This window comes from Dermacentor andersoni, chromosome 6, assembly GCF_023375885.2.
Source record: "Dermacentor andersoni chromosome 6, qqDerAnde1_hic_scaffold, whole genome shotgun sequence".
Classification (NCBI taxonomy): domain Eukaryota; kingdom Metazoa; phylum Arthropoda; class Arachnida; order Ixodida; family Ixodidae; genus Dermacentor; species Dermacentor andersoni.
Window position 1 is genome coordinate 137,658,742 of NC_092819.1, and position 19,607 is coordinate 137,678,348.

Genomic DNA, 19,607 nt, shown 5'->3' on the forward strand with positions numbered 1-19,607 from the left:
ACAAAGGCGGAGTCAGCACCATTGCTGGCAGCAGCGAATTCTTTAAATGAAAAACACGGCAGCGAACAGCAGCAGGAAGCTTGGCAGTGAACGTCAAAGCAGCTAGGCCTAATGATTGCCAATGGCTGCGGCTGCCAGCGGATCAGCTTGCAAGAGCGCTGGTTCGAGGCTGCGTGATAGTTAAAGTAGTGGTGGTAGTGGCTTCGATCAATGCTGTTTCAGACCTCCTGTCAGAGCAAAAAGTCCGTAAAATCGGACGGCGAAGGGTTTTTGGGTCCGAAATTTCAGACGTTCTGATACCTTAGCAGCTCTATGGGGTACATGGCAATGCCGCAATGGCGTCCGAATTATCGGGCATGTCCAAAATATTGGTCGTTAGCTTTATTTGGTTTCATGCAGCTCTTTGCTGCGTGTTAACACCTTGCTACACTTTTCATGTTTTTGCACTACAGTCGCCGACTGATTTTTCGGACTCCAAAAATTTGGACATGCTCGATTATTCGGTCTGCTTTGCGGCACCACCATTCTCCCCATAGACCATAATGTATAACAACTGCCGAAAGTTCGGACACCTTGCAACCTCTCGTCTGATTTTTCGGACACTCCTTGAGCCAACTCGATCGATGGCAATTGCCCCCACCGACTCTGACCGGTGCATGGTTTGACTTGCTGAATGCCATTTTTGTTTTGAACTGAGCCTCCTTGCTGCCCCACAAGGTGACGCTACTGAAAATCCCCGCCCATCATAATTGTCTCTGCCTGCTCCGGTAGAGTGGCTATGAGTGACTACAGCAGTTCTGGTCTCAGTTTAGTAAGCCATGTCAAGGCAATCCAGCAGCTGATTTGTTTCTTTCTTTGCGCACGACGCTGCAAGTAGGCCCGGTTTTTAGTTTGTACGAATGGTGCCGGCGTAACAGCGCAGTGGTGTTTGCTTTGTGTGCTGTGTCAAGGTTGCGGTGATCAAACGTGTTATACGGAAACATCGCGTCAAGTGTCCAATGGCGCCGATAGTGCCCGCGCAGACTGCGCTGGAGAATGCTGGCAAGCGTGGTACTAAATATACCACAATGTCAATGGCGAAAAAGATCGTCATTGTGCAGCAAGTCCTGAGCGGCCGCTCTCAAAACGGAGTTGATCAAGAATTTAATATTTCTAAGCAGACGGTCTCAGATTACATGAGAAACAAGACAAAGATTCTCGGCGAAGCAACTAAGTCTTCCTCCAGCTTGGAAAGGAAAGAACTTAGAGACGGCAGCCACCCGAAGCTCGAAGAAGCCCTCCACACGTGGTTGTGTGCTACGGTTGCCAAGTGGATACCTCTGTCTGGAGACCTTCTGAAGCAGAAGGCAGAGATGCTCGCTCTCTGGATGAACATTGATGGCTTTATGTTCAGTGACGGATGGCTCCGTAACTTCAAGAAAAGGTATGACCTCGCTTTCAAGAAGATGTGTGGTGAGAGTGGTGCCGTCGACTGGACCCTTGTTGCAAATTATCGCTCGGAGACACTGGAGTCTCTGTTGTCCCAGTTTTCGCCAGACAATGTTTTTAACTGCGACGAAACAGCTCTATTCCATAAGATGCTGCCCGATGAGATGCTTTCTGTGTCTGGCGATCCCTGCCACGGTGGGAAGCATAGTAAAGAGTGCGTCATCATAACAGTAGACAGCAACATGTCGGGGACAGAGAAGCTTCCGCTTCTTGTGATTAGTAAATCAGAAGCTTGAGGTGTTTCAAGGGAGCAAAGTCGCTGCCCGCGTGGTATGAGGCCGACACAAAAGCATGGATCACGCAGCAGCTCTTCAGCGACTACATCCGCAAACTCAACAGGAAGTTCAAGTCGCAAAACCGGAAGGTACTGCTTTTTGTGGATAACTGCGGTGCACATGGTCACATCCATGATCTCGAGTCCATCCGCTTGGAATTCCTGCTTCCCAACACCACGAGTGTCCTCCAGCCCATGGACCAGGGCATTCTAAAAAATTTGAAGGTCCTCTACAAAGCACGCCTCCTGAACCGCATGGTCGTCTGCATCGACGCCAGCAAGCAGTACGCTGTTAGCCTTCTGTCGGCAATAAACATGCTTGCGGATGCCTGGCAGGTGGTGGCCCCTGCCACTCTACAGAACTGCTTTTGGCACGCTGGATTTGTTGTAACCGATGAAAAGAGTGCCATGGAAGCCCCAGATCTGTCGCCTTCTGATGTGCTCTCTACTGAAGCCGAAAATGTTCTTAGAGACCTGCACAGTGGTGCCATTGCGATTCTGGACACTGTCTCATTTGACAGTTTTACAGATGCTAACAGTGCTGTACTGACATGCGCAGAACTTGACAACGACGAGATCATTCGTCAGGTTTCTGCTGCCCCGCCGGATGATGACTCCGAGTCGGAGGATAACGCTGCCGTCGCATGCGGATCTTTTACAAGCAGTGACTGTTTTCAGCGGCCTACAGTGACCGCATGATTCAGGCTGATAAGATTGCGTGTAAATGGAACAGCATGCAACAGCGCATTCACGATTTCCTCGAGCCTACTGCCGCGCCCGAATAAGGGCGTGAAAATAAAGGATTTTTTTTCTGAATCTCTTTTTTTCGGACACCTGTTTATTCGGACATTTCCCCAGTCCCCGTGAGGTCCGAATAAATGGTTGGCGACTGTATATAGCCAGTAGATGTCCTAGTGCCTGTACTGTCTACTCGTGTTTCATGTTCCATCCCTTTAGCATTTTTAACATGTTCTGCTATTTGTCTCCTCAACTAATTCCTCCTGTTTTGTTTTATCTGGCTTTCCTTTCTTTTCCATCAGGCATTTTGGACCTACGTGAACTTTGTGCTTGAAGTGGTCTGCCCGCAGTCCACCAGAGACCTTGAACTGGACCTCAGTGAGTGAAAGTTTTGTTTGCGTGCATGTAAATTGCACACAAACCAGTACACACTGCAGGAGAATAGATTAGTGATGACAACCATCTGGTGCATGTGTACAAATAGCCTTTGAGGTTCATTTCTCACTGCATTTCTTACCTCTAACCAACTGCAGTAGACTTCCGTTAGATTGGGTCTGGTTAACTCTATTTTTTGGTTAATTCAATCCCAACCCAAGGCCCCAGTTGGCACCCATGCAGTTCTCTGGGTCCATAGTTCTGTTATTTCGATCCTAAGGCTAGCCTTCACCAGATAATTCAAACTTGACCAGTCAGCATGTACCTTCCGTACCTCTATGCGCTTTTTTTTTTTTTTTCAAAAGAAATTGTGTCGTAAATTGCCTGCACAGTGCAATCGAATACAAAACCGGAACGCGTTCATATGCTTTACCATATAACATGACTGTATTGCTGTGAAGCTGATTTTAGGAAACCGGCCATCATTGTGCAACACATTTACACCCTTGGCCATTTTTCTTGCTAAAACATGGGGTGTGCATTGGATTTCTACTTTGTCTAGGAACTTTAATGTAATTTCTGTGCAAGTTTTTTGCCTTAGACACAGCGAAAGCTAGTGTGTATTTTATTCGGGAGCATGTTATAATCAGGCCAATACTGCCTAATGGGATGTGTTTTGATGTTTTTTTTTTCTGCATCTGGTTTAACTTGACTTACCGGATAATTAGATCACTTTCATCAGTCTTGTCAGGGTAGAATTAACAGGAGTTGACTGTATTGCATTCAGGTGGCCATACCAAAATTCTTGATGATCATGCAAACCAGAAACAGCCATGATTGTCTGGGCAAATTGCTCCCATATCGGTGAGCCATGCAGACTACTGTAAAGTAGGCAGGTGACAAAGAAGCGTACAAGGCAGGCACATGTGTCCTGTAAATTTTGTTGTGACTTTAGAAGGAATTTGATCTTGTCCTACTTGGTACTGTTACAAGGCATGTTCACCCCTACAAAAAGACAACAGCAAAGAAAGATGTGTTGTTCTTGTTTATTTCGTTGTTCTTGTATTGGTTTTAGCAGTAAGTGTGTCTTACAGTTTGTTGTGACTTCTGTTCTTTTGTTGCATATCATTCTAGAACTATTATGCTTTTAATGAACATTTGCAGCACTGTAACAGGTAGGCTTACTGTTTGCAGTGCAAAGTTACAGGTTCAATATCATGTAGCTCTTTAAAAGCATGTCAGAATGTTTTCAGTGAGCAAACTGTGCAAAGTACTGCACCTTTATAGAAGTACACAAAGATTGGCTAGTTTGTAGTAATGCTGGCTTAAAGCTGAAAAGGAACATACCGAGAAAAACGCTGTGACAGGACAGGCAATTGTCTTGTCTCATTTTCTTTCTCATTGGCTTGGATTTTGCTTTAAGCTGTATGTAGGTCATTATCGTCTAGGCTAAAGATTTTTGTGCAAGGTATTGCTTCAAGCTTAAACATTCAAGTCAGAGAGAGCCTGTCCTGCCTCCCTGGTCGCAGCGTGGACCTCATTGGTGGAACACTGTGACCTTAGTGGCCTGATAAAAGCATTATGTATTGATGGCATCCTTAGATGGGCTGATAAGAGCAAAATTATGCTTGCAAGTGTGGTTCCGTGCCATCTTTCCGCTAACTCAGCATGGTTCCAGCGTTGCTTTGACCAGTGTTACAACTGCACGTATACTTGTGCACAGTTTGTGTACATGTGTTCACAGCCATTTAATTGAGGTAGTAAACGGACACTTGTGTGCTTGCAGATGGCTTCTGCCTGTCTTCATTTTCCGTAAGTGTGGAAGAAAGTGACCGAGCTGCATTCTGCCTGTGGATGCTCAGTGCCATTGCAGAGGCCAGCAAGGATTCTCTTTGGAGCACCAAGGTATAGTATAGCGAAGAAGCATTGTGGTAAATTGTAAAGATTGGTGCTAAACGTCTTCACTCCTGCTAAATGTTATGAAGTTACTGAAGACCTCCATGTTTCAGAATCCCAGTCCACTGATTGGTCAAAAACTACAGTAGATGTCTGCTGACTGTTGTGTGCTGCTTGTAGGCCTGAAAACTGAGCACAGAGATAACCAAAAAAAGATTTACCACACTCCAGGCATTTTGAAACACCTGTAGGCTGCACTGTTTTGTAGATGCTCTTCTTATGAGATACTCACTCTATAGCAATGGCTATGCAGATTTGAACACGGCATGCCAGTGCAATTGCTGCTGTGGTGAGAAACACCACGGTTACCCAGCATTTGATTTGAACAAAAGAAGAACAGCATGCAGCAATTAAGGATAATGTTGGCAGAAATAATTTTTATTTTAAGTATAGATACTAGTAGCTGATGAGCAGTCCTTTAATTGCTACAGTATAGTTCGTAGAAGCTTCGTAGAAGCTTCGTAGAAGCTAACCAAGGAATCTTCATGAGGTGTCTAGATCATTTCACAGAATTTTGTTTCTTACCTCTCATAGACCGTCTTAATAGCCCATAAGCTTCTCATGGCAAATATCATTAATCTCACCACTGATGAAAGGTTGTGAAATTACTCGCCAAGTTGTATAGTTTTGCATCGGCAAAGATAACATCTCAGCCAGCTTGTCCCATGAACAAGTGACCTCTTTGCCACTACATTCATCCTGATGTGCTTGCATTTGTCTCTCTACAGGGAAAGTGCAACTATGCCACAGCCCAGAAATTTGTGATGGCCGTGACAGCCGAGCCGGTAAGCATGGAACTTCTTCCCATACTTGAGGATCTTGCTTTGTTGCCATGACTACTTTCGTAATGATCTGCCCTTTTCCCTTCTCGTCTTTCAAGTTCTTTTTTATTTTTTTAGGTTTAGTACTTCTTTTAATGGCAAGCTGAAATTTGTGTTTAGTCCTGCTTCCATTACACACGGAATGCAAATTAAATACTAATAAATGAAAATGAACCTTTCTCTAAATGTGGCCCTACGAGTACGAGGCTTTTAACCGCAGCATGGTGTTCTGTACACAATGTTCTTTAACAGCAGTTTGTTTTGGTACAGGCTTCTGAACACTGCTTGCCCAGTTATATTGTGGTAACAGCTCTAGTAGATGGGTGTTGAGCTGGTTGGTCGCTGTGGTCACAGGTTTGATTCCGCACAAATGGGAGTGTAATTGCAAAAGCACTTGTGTACTTAGTTTTGATGCATGCTAAAGAACTACTCAAGGGGCTAAAATTAATTTGGAGCCCGCCACTGTGCCATCTTTTGCATACTCATAGACAACTTTTCTTGGCTATGAAGCTAAGAAAACTAAGCGTGCCGCTTTCACCGCTGCTGAAAGTAGTCCGCAGTTTTGTTCACGTTTTCTTACGTGGGAAATAGAAAACAATACTTTTTTGTTTTTTACAGCGGCTAATTTGAAATTATACGTAACATTCATCAGTCAGCTATTGGTATTTTATTGTAATTTTAGTTTGCTCTTATGACTTTTCGCACACCCAAGACCATCGCATGTTTTGCACATTCATAAAGTGCAAAATGACGCCCATGTCTTCTGGTGAGTGTTCGTCACTTGCTGTCCCGCCAATCAACTCCCCGAGAGGCTGTTGACCAACTTTAGCAAAAAAAGACTGTTGCAGCTCACAAAAAGAGCCTTTGCAGCATCTTCACGGAAACCAAGCAAACCGATCTGGAAATGTAACCTTTGGCATGTACAAACAGGCGAGCGAGCTGACTGCTATGTCGGCTCTACCAATGCCAGTGTCGGTTGCACGTCCAAGTCCTAACCGACGCCGTATGGCTACTTTGGAGCTCTAACGCAGGCTGCGATGCTGGCTGTTCAGAACTTGGTAAATATCTGATTTGAATAAACATTGATTCACGCCGAGTTAATTGTATCTGTCTTCACTAAAGTAAAAAGTTGTGCAAGGTTGGCAAAACCGAAACCGGTGCCGAGCGCGCCCAGACTACATTGGGTACAAGTACAGTCGTGTGCAGAAGCTCCACCCCCGTAGCTTTTGCTTCATAGCCAAGAAAAGTTGTCCACGAGTTTAATTAAGCTGTTGCTTTGGAATATTAAGCAGCATTGCTAAGTGATTGGTAGGGCATAATATGCAAATCTTAGTTTTGCAAGATCTGCATGTTTTAGCAGCACCTACTTGTCTGGCAGAAAAAAAATGAATGAGAGTCCTTCAAGAGAAACTTAACAAAAAGAAATACATTCTGGTGTTTTACATGCCAAGCCATGATCTGATTATGAGGCCCACCATAGTGATGGACTTTGGATTAATTTTGACCACCTGGGGTTCCTTAAGGGCCCCTTACCAGGCCAGGCCATTTTGAGCTGACGAGCACAGAGCATGCATTGCGCAATAATGATTGTGTCTGCAAGGTATTACATTGCTGCGTGCAGCGGAAAGATCTGAAGTTTCAAACCAAATGTCATTTTCCCTTTTTCTCGTGGCCGCCACGTTCGAGGCTGGAGGATGACGTATACATGCTATTGTGCCTACGTACATGTGTTTTCACTATGACATCGCTCGTGGTGACACGTGTCTACGAGAATAATTCAAGGCAACATCTGTTATTTGCGTAATATGTTGCTTGAATAGACAAAGTAAAGCATAGAGAAATAATAAAACACACAAACCAAATGTCTGCATATTTTTGTATTACTACGCACCGCAGCAAGAGAGATGAACTTGTGTTTCGTCTGCTTGTTCCCACTTGGTGCAGCCGCACGTGCAGACATTGAAAACATGTCATTTTCTACCGTGTTTCAGTGCGGAATCATGTTCTGTGATCCGCTTGTGTCTGCCTCAGTATTCGTGTAGCACAGACTTATACCACTAGTCAGATGTCCTCGTGCATAGTGCGCAAAATCGTGCGTTGTGCGAAACGAGACAATCACAACAGCTCGCGCGTGACGCCGTCAGCAGAAGTGCGCTGGGCCACAAAAAAAGTGAGGGGGAAAAAAAATGAAGGCAGGGCTCGTGACGTATGTGTCACGCGATCGTCGAGCGCAGGTATGGGAGAATGCAGGGAAGGAATTTCGGTTGTGGAGGCTAGACGGGGTGAGTGGAGAGAGTGTCTCTCTTGGCAGTGGAGCTCACCTCCTGAAATCATGGGTTAACGGAACTGAAATATTTATATCTCAGCCAATAATGCGCCCATTTGAAAAATTTTTGCAGCGGAACACTTCCTAGAGGACACGTAACAACTTCTAGCCTATAACCAAAATTTGCTATAGGGTCTGGTGAGGGGCCCTTTAATGTGCACCCAATGCTCAGCACATGGGCGTTTTTGCATTTTGACCCTGTTGAAATGTGGCTGCCGTGGGCAGGATTTGATCCCGCGACCTTAGGCCATGGTGGCCTAACGCCATAGCCGCTAGGCCACCATGTCGAGTGGGTAAGAGAAATTTTTTACTTACGGAACTTCGGTGGCAAACATATCGTAATCTAACATGAAAGCAAAAGGTAATTCCAGTCTCTTGGAAGAACCCTTAGTAGTAAGTTAAGTGTGCCTGTTGAATCAAAACTTTGCAGACTGGCAGTTACACTGACTTGCTTCGCACTGCAGCATGTGTGTCATGGAATTTATTTGACTGGAATTTGTGTTGCGATTCTGCAGGGTCGCAGAGTCACATCTGCAATCACTGCTTTTCGGGTTGCACACATACACAGAAGCTGCTCGACTCTGCATTATAAGGAATAAATGCATTGTAATGGTTGGGTTGGTGGATTTTAATACGTTCCACTCCAGCGACATGACACTATATGTAGATCTGTCAATCTTTATGACCATGCATGAAATTTAAAGCACATACTACAGTACTTTAAGGAGATACCGCAACATTTAATGTTTCAAGTGAATTACAATACAGTTTTGAATAATGCAATGAGTTATGTTTGTTTTAGTTAAGGTAAAATTCTGATAATTTGAAACTTCTTTATTCGAAGTGAGAGATCATTTTAACTGTTCTGTTTTTCACGGCATACTCCTATGTATTTAAACGTAAAAAATATCTGAATTCAAACTCTAAAAACCGCGCAACAGTTGTTTCCAACAAAATTTCTGACTTCCGTGGACTGCTTTTCAGGTTAACCCGAGCCAAAGGGGTAGGTTCGATACATCGCTAGCTGCCGTAATGTTGTGTGTTTTAGAAATGGCGAGAAAAGATGCGCAAGAAGCAGAGACTAAACTGGAGCAAGCATAGTGGCGCGTGCCATCCTTTCCCATCCGGCTTAAGAGGAGCAAGAAGGAGACTTAGCATGCACACTTCAATGAATATTTCACAAAACTTAATGCTTACAAATATCAGGCGAGAAAACACGGTGCCGCCCATGCTCAGGAGTTTCCTAGAATTGCATAACACAAATGAAGCAAGCTATCGGTAACGTAGTTGCATGGAAATCAAGATATGCAGTATGGTCTACTCTTATTAAACGAAACACCAGATTAGTGTGCCAGCACTGATTACAGCACAGTTCTAGTATATGAAGGCCTGGAAAATGTTGCTTTATCAATAGAATTTCTGTTGAATAGAATCGAGGCCTTTTTTTTTTCCTTTGAAACTAATGAGTTAGTGACGCTGTGTTGCACTGAATGCCAGTGAGGTTCTCAGTGTAACAGTGGACCTGTTTCTTGTGGAAATCTTTCGTTTATTGCACAGAGAGTTATGCTTCCCAGTTTTCTCCAAAATATAGAAGGGCTAAACCAGCTTCACGGCTGTTGGGTTATTGCGCGAAACAGGTGAATCTGCGCGACACAGATGAAAGGACCGCACATCACAGGACTCGATCACCACTCTGTGCATAGCCGGTGCCGACGATAAAGAGCAGGCACCATCCGCGCTGTTTCATTGCTGGGTTCAGCGTGCTTTGCCCCCTGTCAAAAAATCTTTAATTTCGAGAGTCGCGACAAGTTCATGTGTTATTCAAGTTCACAAATTATTCGCACTTTCACTATTCAATTCGATTCTGTGACATTCGAGTACTCGCACGCCCCTAGTTTATGGGGCTTCTGCGAACATGTGAGCCAAATATTGTTTCACTGCATGTAGCAGGGAATTTGCAATCTCGTGTCAAATACAGGGAACAGACGCTTTCTCTTGCATCCGCAATGTCGTCAGCAAAAGCAGTTGGCCGACCAACGCTACTGGCAGTTCGTGATTGTGAGAACATTATCAGTAATACATAATTGCTACTTTTTACTTAAATAAATGACTAATATATATGTCTGCAATCTCAAAAAAGACAAAAAGAAAGTTCATCTTTGCGCTGCACGTAGCTTTGTCTGCTGCACGTCACCTCTGAGATGGCAGTGACAGCACCCACAGAGTGCCACAGGATGTGTAGGCCACGGCAAGCTCTTTTGCCGCCACAACACTCAACTTTTGGCAGAGGCTTTGCCCTCTTGGCTTCTCCCCTGTGCAGCTTCCAGCACCCTAGCAGAGTCGAAATGAGAGAGAAAGCCTGTGCGATAACTCCCCTTATAGTTGAAGGACTCGGATAAATTTTTTCGTTATGAGATTCGTGGGACATTGTACATTAATAGTGAGGTTATTATATTATTAGGTAGAAAAGTGTTTCAGGGCCTCTTTGGGGAATGCATGCTATTTATAAACAGCTGTAGACGCATGATATCCAGGGGTAGCTGAATAGTCGAAGTTTCGAATATGAATTGAATATTATACCCTCTAACTCTTCGCATTTATATTAAAAAATTCATTATATGGTATTTTCAAATATCAAAAAGTGGTAACCAAATCCAACTGTTAAAGTCTTGTTACTGTTGTCCATCTGCTATATAAAGTGGTATCGCAAATTATCAGAAGAGACAAAAGTTTTCAGAGCACTGCAGAAACAAAATAGATAATGCCCGCTTTCTGTTTGTTTTCGCAGCGGAAGAATACATTCATGTGTTTTTTTTTTCTTGTAGTCTGTCATTCGGTGTTTTCGGCAGTGTAGTCATGTAGCAGTTTTATCTTTTATGATACAGCCAGTGATGTTTTCCTTGCAGTGGCCTGTTTTACATGTGTCTGCAGCACACAACTGCTTCAGCAGCATTTCGTTCTTCCTTTTTGCACTTCTGATCTTTTTTTCAGCAACTGTTTATTGAGTTCGTTTGGAAAGCTAGTCATACACCACCCATTAATGCTTGGAAAGCGCTTTTGCAATCAGGATCTAAAGATGTTGAAAGGCTATTTGTACAGTTTCTTTAATGGCACTGAGCAATCTTGTGTTTAAAACTCATTCTTTGTTTCTGATAGCTGCCACTTTTTGCAGCTGTCAGTAGAGGCACAGTACCTAACTATATGAAAATAAATATTCCTGCTGTACATATGTGCATCAGCATTTGACTATTTGTATTCAAAAAAGTTATTTGTCCACCTCTAATGATTTCACTTAATTGGGAGAGAATGTGTTAATTTGAGGCTTTCCGGCTACATTCACTTGCAAAATGCAGCAGTTGGCCTTAAAATTATTTTCCTTGTTTCGTGCGTTGCTTTAATTAATGCTTTGCAGTATACCCTTGTTGAATGCATGAGTGTATGAGAGTGGCAAGCAGGAACTCGGAGACTCAATTTGCCATGTGTCACTCTGCCGCATGTACAGAAGGAGGCACTAATGCGAGTGGTTGTCCGTTCCTGCATAAGCCTGCACAGGGTCTGGGAGCCAAGCATCGATCTTCTGCAGTCACTGCTTGACTTTTTCCTCAAGAACTTGGTATGTTCAGGAGTTGCGAGCTATTTGCCGTAATTCCCACAAGATGGCAGCATCTGAATTTGCCATGTTTTTGGCCTGTCTTTACTACTTTATTGGATAGCCCTCAAATGTGTGATTAGATTATGGAGCTCACTTCCTTAAGGGTGCCATAAGTAATTAATTGTGTTTTACCTTTTACTATGACTATTTCAAAACGCGTGCGAAGTACAGCATAGTGGACAACTGAGCGAGCCGGAGTGAGGGCTGAAATGTCACTATGTTCTGCTCTGACGTGACCACCTTCTGTGTCACAACTTCACGAAACATACACCTCCTGGCAAAGATAATTGAAACTGGCTTGTAGAAAAGCTAATTATAGTAAACTGTTTAGAGTGCTCTGAGGCTTACCAGTGTTTCTTCTGGGATATTGATGTCTAGCCCTTTCACTTTACGCAAGAAACGAAAATGTTATGTCAGTAATGCCTTAAAGTAAGCAGTGCTAACAGGTGAACACAAAGACTGGTGACAGACATGAATGTTCGTGTTTATTTGTGTCTGTTCTTATGTCCAGTTGTCGTTTTCTCTGTTACCTGAATGTGCACCAGCTGGTCCAAGTTATCACTTTGTCTTGTGGCTTACTCAAAGTATATTTAAGAACAATTGTTAGTAAATGTTTCTCCCTAGTGGTGTTTCCAGTCAAGGGGTTGCAAGAAATTGGGGAGAGAAATGTCATGTCTTGCCCTGATTACGAGTTTGCTTCTGAACCAAAACATCAGTTACATTAAAGTCCTTTTGATGGATAACTGCCTGGTAGAAGAAAAGAGTTGTGGGGAAATCAAGGGAATGAAGCAACTACTAAAGCATTCTCAGTCTTGGATTATTTGACATGCCTAAAATTTTTCTTCATAAATGTCAGATATTCTAAAAAATTCATATATACTTCTTAAATAAAAAAACAAGATCCACTTATTAATTAAATTAAGTGGGCTCAACTTTTTAGTTAAAGTAAGTGACCAACATGACTTACAAACGTGCACAGCTTTGGTATCAGACTACTAGGTATGATTACTTACAGCATGAACGAATCAACAGGGACAAAGAAGGAAGACGTAACACGTTCATTCGTTTACACTGTAAGTAATAATGCAGATGTAACGACTCGCCCAGCTAGCTACCGTGTTACGTATGAGGCAGCCAGTCTGCATAGCACGTCTCTTTCTTCTACAGAATGAAAATTTTCTTACCGGTTCAAGTGGAGTCCAAGCATTCCAAGTCATCTGGTGAGAACGTGGTTGAAATTTTCACTTTCTGTCGATCTTCTGTAGCGACTTTCAATTGTAGTAGGGATCATCTTAAGGCACCACAGATAACTTGCGCACCGAGGTTGCTTCTGACCGTATCAGTGTGTAACTACAATCCATCGTAACAGTGATTGTCTGATAATTCACTTTGCTTAATTTTGTTTTCACTTAATGAACCAGTCTCACCATATTCAAATCACACTCGCAGCAGCCACACCTGCGTCATGATGACAGTAGTCTTTGCCATATTCCCTGTGCACCTGTGTTGAAGGCGACATTGAGGGGAATGCCAGTGTGGATTTTTAGAGCAAAGCCTTCCTTTGCCTGTGCCCCGGAGTATGGCGTTACAGTCCAACTCGCTTATAACAATATTCAAGTGCCAAGAAAACCCCATTGTTATAACCGGTAATTATAATAGGGTTGCATGAAAAAAGCAGAGGGTGCACACATCCAAATATTTTAACTAGACAAAAAGCAGTGCAGTTGAACCCACTTATAGCATTACCGGTTTTAACAAAAACTTGGAGGACGCTTAAGCGTAGCCTTTAAGAGTGGAACTTGATAGCGTTATCTGGCCCCATTGACACCGACATGGGATATTCTGTGACATGCGGCCCAGTAGAAAACAATGGTGGGCCAATCCCAGGGGTGGTGCGGGGCAGAACAATGGCTCATCAATGGCTCTTACCCCCATAAGCTAGGATAAAGCTAAGCTAAGCTGGCTAAGCTAAACATTGTAGCGTAAAAGTGCGAACACAGGAATGCATGGCTCGCGCGAAGCACATTCTCTACCGGCGGCGGCGCAGGCGGAGTAGCACATGCGCAGTGGGTCCGAAGCCCACGCCAGCACTTTGTTTTCAAATATGGTATCAGTGGATATGCTCGCCGCATGTCTGGTCGCCGCCGTAAAGCATGTCTCGTGCGGCACTTCGCTTTTCTCCTCACCCTTTTGCCATACGCTCCTCCTCCGTATTCCTCCTCGCGCTGTCTTTTATCCCCAGCTGCACTCCACGTTTTCTCTTACATCTTTCACTGTGCTCGTTCGCTCAGTTACGCCAATGAACGGCAACGCTTAACGCAGCAGCAAGCGCCTGAGAGCTACACTCTAAATTGGGCCGAAAATTGCCTGCATAGTCGCATACACAACCAAAACCGCCTTCCCGGCAATCATATGCTTTACCGCATGCTCGGGTGTATTGCGGCGAAGCTGATTTTAGCAAATCGGTCACCTCTGCGCAATATATTAGACTGTTACGAAGCAAGAAGGTTGTGCCAACAGTTCTTTGGTGTCATGAAGTATGTTGTGTTTTCACGAACACAACAGTAGAAGGGCTGCGCAATTAACTCTATACAGAGAAAACATATGCAATGAAAAGAAGGGAGTGATTTCCATCTCGATACAGTCACTCTGTGGTAATTTGACACTACCTTACTTCTTTCTTTGGTTAATTCAGTGTGTGTGTTTCATGTGTCTTGTTTTTGTTTGCTCCATATTGGCACGCTGCAAGCTGTGGTGATTGTGCCTTACTAACTTGCCCACATTTGTCACTAACATAAAGCCATACTACTTCTATTGGTTAAACTTAATATGAAAATGTGGGGAAGGAAAAGCAGAACAGTGAGTTGTTTGTGGCAAAATATACAATAAGCACGGTGAATATCTGCTTGCAGAAGCTGTTGCATCAAAAAACAGTGGGCAGGAAGCGGGACAAGATAAACATTTAAGATGTTTATATGAATGGAAACATGAAAAATAATAAGAGTGAAAGATTCAGAGAGGCAAAGGACAGTAGGAAGCTTAGCAGCTATTACCTCGATCCATTGCCAGCCTATGTCGTTCAAGAGATGCTCCCTCCTGAGGCTCTATTCTCAACGCACATGGCGGCTGCACAGCAGCCATTACAGCCATTATCCACAATGTTAGCTCTTTGATTGGCTGTCGAGAAGCTAATATTTTTTAAAATTTGTTGATTTTAAATTATATTGGGTGAACATTACAGACGTTCCACAACTTTTTGCACTTCTCACTGCTGCATTTGCATTGTAATCAAGATTAATGACTTCACATCATCAATAGTTATGACTACGGAGGCTTTTGTAGTTAATTAAAGAAATGTATGCAAGGTGGTGCTTTAAAGATGTATCACATGGTGCGAGTAAGCAGTGAAGCGAACAAGAGATGGCAACGCCGGCGCTTGCGCCATGCGAGCTAATACCTGTAGCGCGCGCATTACTCACGGTGGCATTCGACCACTTCTCAGCCAGTCGAGTTGGACTGAGTCGCATGCATTTCACAAGAGAGCAATAACGTGACCTGCAACACGTGCTCTTCACCACTGATTGATCGCTTATGCTGTCTCAAGGCAGGAAGCAAACGTGTTGGCGCCGATATGTGACGAACCATTCAGTTTCACGGTGACATGCACCCTAGCTAATGAAGCAGTGGACAGCTTGTACGCAGCAGACGACGAAAGCGAGAGGTGTTTTTGACTGAATAATCGTATGCTTTGAACTAGCTGCTTTTTTTTTTACTGAGGAGGAAAACTGTTTTGCTTTATCAAGAATGTTAGGCTCATTGCCTCCATTTCAGTTTCTTAAGTAAAACATGAAGTTTGGGTCATGTTAAGAAAGTAAATTGGGGCAATCAGTGCCACTTTGCACACGTCAGGCCTAGGTCTCGTCTCGAAAGAAATGGTGCAGTGTCCACAATAGAGCCTTATCTGGAGATTCATGACATGAAGTCATGAGCATGACAAAAATTGAACTGGATGCAGCATTTGACTATGGCCTTCCCCCCATAACAATGACATGCATTTTCATGTACTGGATAGTTTATCTATGCTAATAGCACATATAATGATGTACAGTTAAACCTCGATAGAATGAAATTCTTGATATAAGTAAGTATTTAACTTTCTATCAAGCTGTTTCTAGACTTTTTACCCTGCCTCGTTCATATGCATATGTGAAAACTCAATAAATAAATAAATAAATAAATAAATAAATAAATAAGTGAATAAACAATCAATCATTCAATCAGTCAGTCACTTTATCGAAGCCAGCTTTCCCCAGAAATGTTAAGGAATCATAGTTGAAAACAGGACAAGGTCATTAGGAAAGGCCTGCAGCAATAACAGACAACTTTTAACACTTCTTGGCATGAGTACATAGAAAGCAGACTCAGAAATGTCATGGAAATGAGCTACCAATGATGTAAGAAGGCCAGTCATTTAGAATGATGAGCATTGGTGGTGACTGCCTGTCAGCAAATGGGCACTCAGAAAAAAAGAATGCTTTTCTGTTTGCAGCCAAACAAGCCAGCAGATGCACATCCGTGCCAGGGCACTGGTTGACATAAACGACCTGGGGGCGAGGTAAGCAGAACATGCTACTTTTGCTCAGACTAGCTGAACAGAAATAAAGGACGATACCCTGCCTTACTGAACTGGGTTGGTTCGCTGCTTGTCTCATTCAGAAAGGTGCAGTGTTGGGCTTGTTGGTTGTTCATGACTGTAACGGGCCTAGCTCGAAGAAGAAAAGACTGGACACAATCGCCGCACACGGTGCTGACCTTCAATAAAGATGTGTTGAAAGTCAGCGATGGGTGCATGTGCTCCTGTCCGTCTCGTCTTCCTTGCGCTGTACCTGTGGTCACAGGCTTTGTCTTCTCTTCTACAGTTCTTGTCCTTTGCCTAAGTCGCGCTTTTACATATTGGATTATGTAGAACCGACTAACGCAGTCTTTGACATCCATTAATTCATTGGTGCCTCAAGTGGTGGCATTGCTTTTCTTGTTTTTCATTAAGATGTCTATTGTAAAAGAGCCCCTATGGCTTTTGCAAGCTTCCGACTTATTTGTTAGAGGGGCATCAGGACCCCTATTTGCAATACTTCTCTTAGGTGAGAAAATTTTCTGATTGGCTGGTGTTTTAGTACTACTGACATGATATTCTGCAAGAATGATCAGTTGCAGATGGCATCTACATAAGAGAAGTGTTGCAAATATGGGCCTTAATGTTCAGGAATAATGTCTTGGTTTAGGCTGAAGGGGGCCACTTAACTTTGCAAAATGCAAGGTACACATGCGTGTAGGTCGTGTTCAAATTGCACCAAGCGGCTTTTGGTTTTTTTAGGCAATGCAGACTTATGCACATGAAATGACAACAACCAAAACCAGAATTAGGAGTCAGCAAGCCATCGTTTGCCATGCTCATGCAACACGTCGGGAAGCGGTACACAGGCATTCAGCTCCCTGCACTCAAGTTACAAGCCGCTTGTAACATAACGCTCCATAAAAAAAAAAAAGAAAAACAGTGTTATGGAAGTGTTACAGTTATGCTTGGCTCCTGAAATTAAAGGGTGCCATTGTCTAAGCACGATCTCAGAGGCCATCGTTCTGGCATTCTGCAGTCTGCCACACAGATGACTTGCCACCCCCAGAGAAGTGAAGCCTCTTATTCACTAGCTGAAGTGAATTGCTGAGACAGAGTTCATTGGCCTACATAAAATTGTTGGAGTCAGTAGTTGTGGCTGGGCATCAGCAGACTCCAAAACATGGATTGTCATTTGTACACAAAGGCACTAAGGATATGCACACTCGATACAATGGTTCTGTGCCTATAGTGTTCTGCTGCGAAGTACAAGGCTGCAGGTTTGATTGCCGGCCATGATAACTGTACTCCAACAGAGGCAAAATGCAACACTAACATGGAGAACTTTTAGTGCATATTAAAGACCTTCACGGGATCATAACGAACATGGATTTTTTTACTGTTGCATCACTCATAGCCTTAGTATTGCTTTGAAAAATCAATCAACCAATCAATCAATAACCAGTAAATGTGTGCAAGCACACACTACGAAATTTTGAGAAGGCATATGAAAGATTTATGACAATGCATCTGTGTCATCTATTGTACCAGTGAAGGACATGGGCTACAGGAAACACAAGACTGTAAATTTAGCAGTGTGAGTACACGCTCACATGCCTTGCAAGAGGTCAAGGTTTGAGTGCATATGCCACACTTTCTTGAATTTGGTTAACGCTTGAACACAGGAACAGATGGCAGGTATTGCTTAAAAGAGGTAACCTTCCTTACAAGCTACAAGCCTGTAAATGACAGAAGAGGCATTCACATTGTTTTTCGACCAACAACAAGAGCAGTGCAGATCTTCGTATCTATTTGCTATCTAAATATACATAATTGAAATTTCACACAAATTGCAGGCAATTTTCAAAATTTGCAGAAATCAGGCCTGCATCATAATAAACTTGTTCACAGTATTTTGGAGCACCGCAACAAGTATCCAGTTTGAGCAGGTAGTCATTGAGAGTGGCAACAAAATTGCAGCAGTAGTAGTACAGCTTCAGCATTGTTTGTGTGGGCGGCTACATGTAGGAGCGGCAGTTGTCAAAGGAGGCGCGCAGCCCAACAACAAGCCCTTTGGCAGAGAGTTATTGCCAGTGGGGGAGCCATGGTTTACGGAAAGCACATAAGCAGGCTAACTGAGGCGGGACCCCTGCCATTCGGTTTACGGTAGCAGTGCTTTTGCTTTGAAGTCAACCCATCACCTCTTGACTGCACCCCTGCCAAAAAATTCCGCGAACGGGCCAGATGTCCCAACAAGCGTAAGGGTGTTTTCCTTCTGGGTCCGCGTCTTGCGAGGTGGCAACACAAGACGCCCCCTGCACAGTGAGGATGTATGGCAATGATTTCAATAGATTGCAACTCTGGATTGCAACGCCCTGGGAGTCCCTGTGTGCACAGAGTACGCAATGTGGTGTGATTGGACGAACAGTGACTCGAGGGTGATGCTGAGGAAGCACGTGCAGGGTCGTTGGAAAGGGTTTCAGTGGAGATGTCTGTGTAAATAGTTTCTATTCTATCGCTTGCATGTTCCATCTTAATAAACGGTTGCAGTCAGCTTCACAGCTTTGTCTACTGTAATGTCATCGACAAATACCTTCAACTTTCCATCACCAACATCGAAGCAGATATTGACTGTAGTCATGATATAAATGCTGAAATGTAGCAAAAAATTTTGCCTGACGTGTTTAAGAGTTGGCCAAAAGAAAGCAGTTTGTGAACAGCGAACAAATTGTGATAGCCAGTAGGAGGTACTGGCTAAGTGAAGCAAGAGCTTGAGGTATCTAAGCTGATGTTATTTTTTAAAAAGTATGCAATAAAATTACAGACACAACAACCCTGACAGTCAGCTGTAGAAGAATTGAAAACTTGACAAGTTAGAAAATTTTTGTGGTGTAAAGTATGAGATGATGCAGACAAGGAGTAGTAGGGGCTGACACAAGCCATTCTTGACATCCTTACTTTTTTTCTTGTCAGCATCAGTTTGTACGGTAGCATTATGATGTTTGTAAGCTTTTTGAACAAGTCAGGCCATTGGGGTTAGTATGCAAAAACAAAAAAGGCAAGGAACAAAGCTGGCCTTTGCATTCAAAGAAATAGTGAGGTAACCACCACGTTGCCTCCCTGTCACCGTCATGCCTCATGTTCTGTTCACAGGGGGGCAGAGAACAGCTATGAGCTCTTCCTTATGCTGCTAGCCCACAGTCTGCACAGGCAGTCCCCAGAGGGCATCAGCAGTGCTTGGAAGTCGCTGCGTGGACGGTAAGGGTGTCTTCCCATTCCATCGGCTCCTGATAGAAGACTGGCACAAAGAGTTTAGCTCTTATTTCTTTTTTCTTCTTAGCTTAGAGCAACTCCAGTGTCCTTGG

General features: G+C 43.5%; 1 protein-coding gene across 3 annotated transcripts in view; it reads left to right on the forward strand.

Annotated features, from left to right (window-relative positions):
• The window catches only part of LOC126523557 (protein MMS22-like), a 152,225-nt gene that overhangs the window by 69,539 nt on the left and 63,079 nt on the right, over nucleotides 1–19,607 (forward strand). For all 3 annotated transcript variants that reach the window (XM_050172154.2, XM_055066917.2, XM_055066918.2), the window contains 7 exons: nucleotides 2,803–2,878; nucleotides 4,662–4,780; nucleotides 5,560–5,616; nucleotides 11,481–11,591; nucleotides 12,798–12,850; nucleotides 16,180–16,245; nucleotides 19,396–19,500. In XM_050172154.2, coding sequence (XP_050028111.1) covers nucleotides 2,803–2,878; nucleotides 4,662–4,780; nucleotides 5,560–5,616; nucleotides 11,481–11,591; nucleotides 12,798–12,850; nucleotides 16,180–16,245; nucleotides 19,396–19,500 — 587 coding nt within the window. The remainder of the gene's footprint in view (nucleotides 1–2,802; nucleotides 2,879–4,661; nucleotides 4,781–5,559; nucleotides 5,617–11,480; nucleotides 11,592–12,797; nucleotides 12,851–16,179; nucleotides 16,246–19,395; nucleotides 19,501–19,607) is intronic.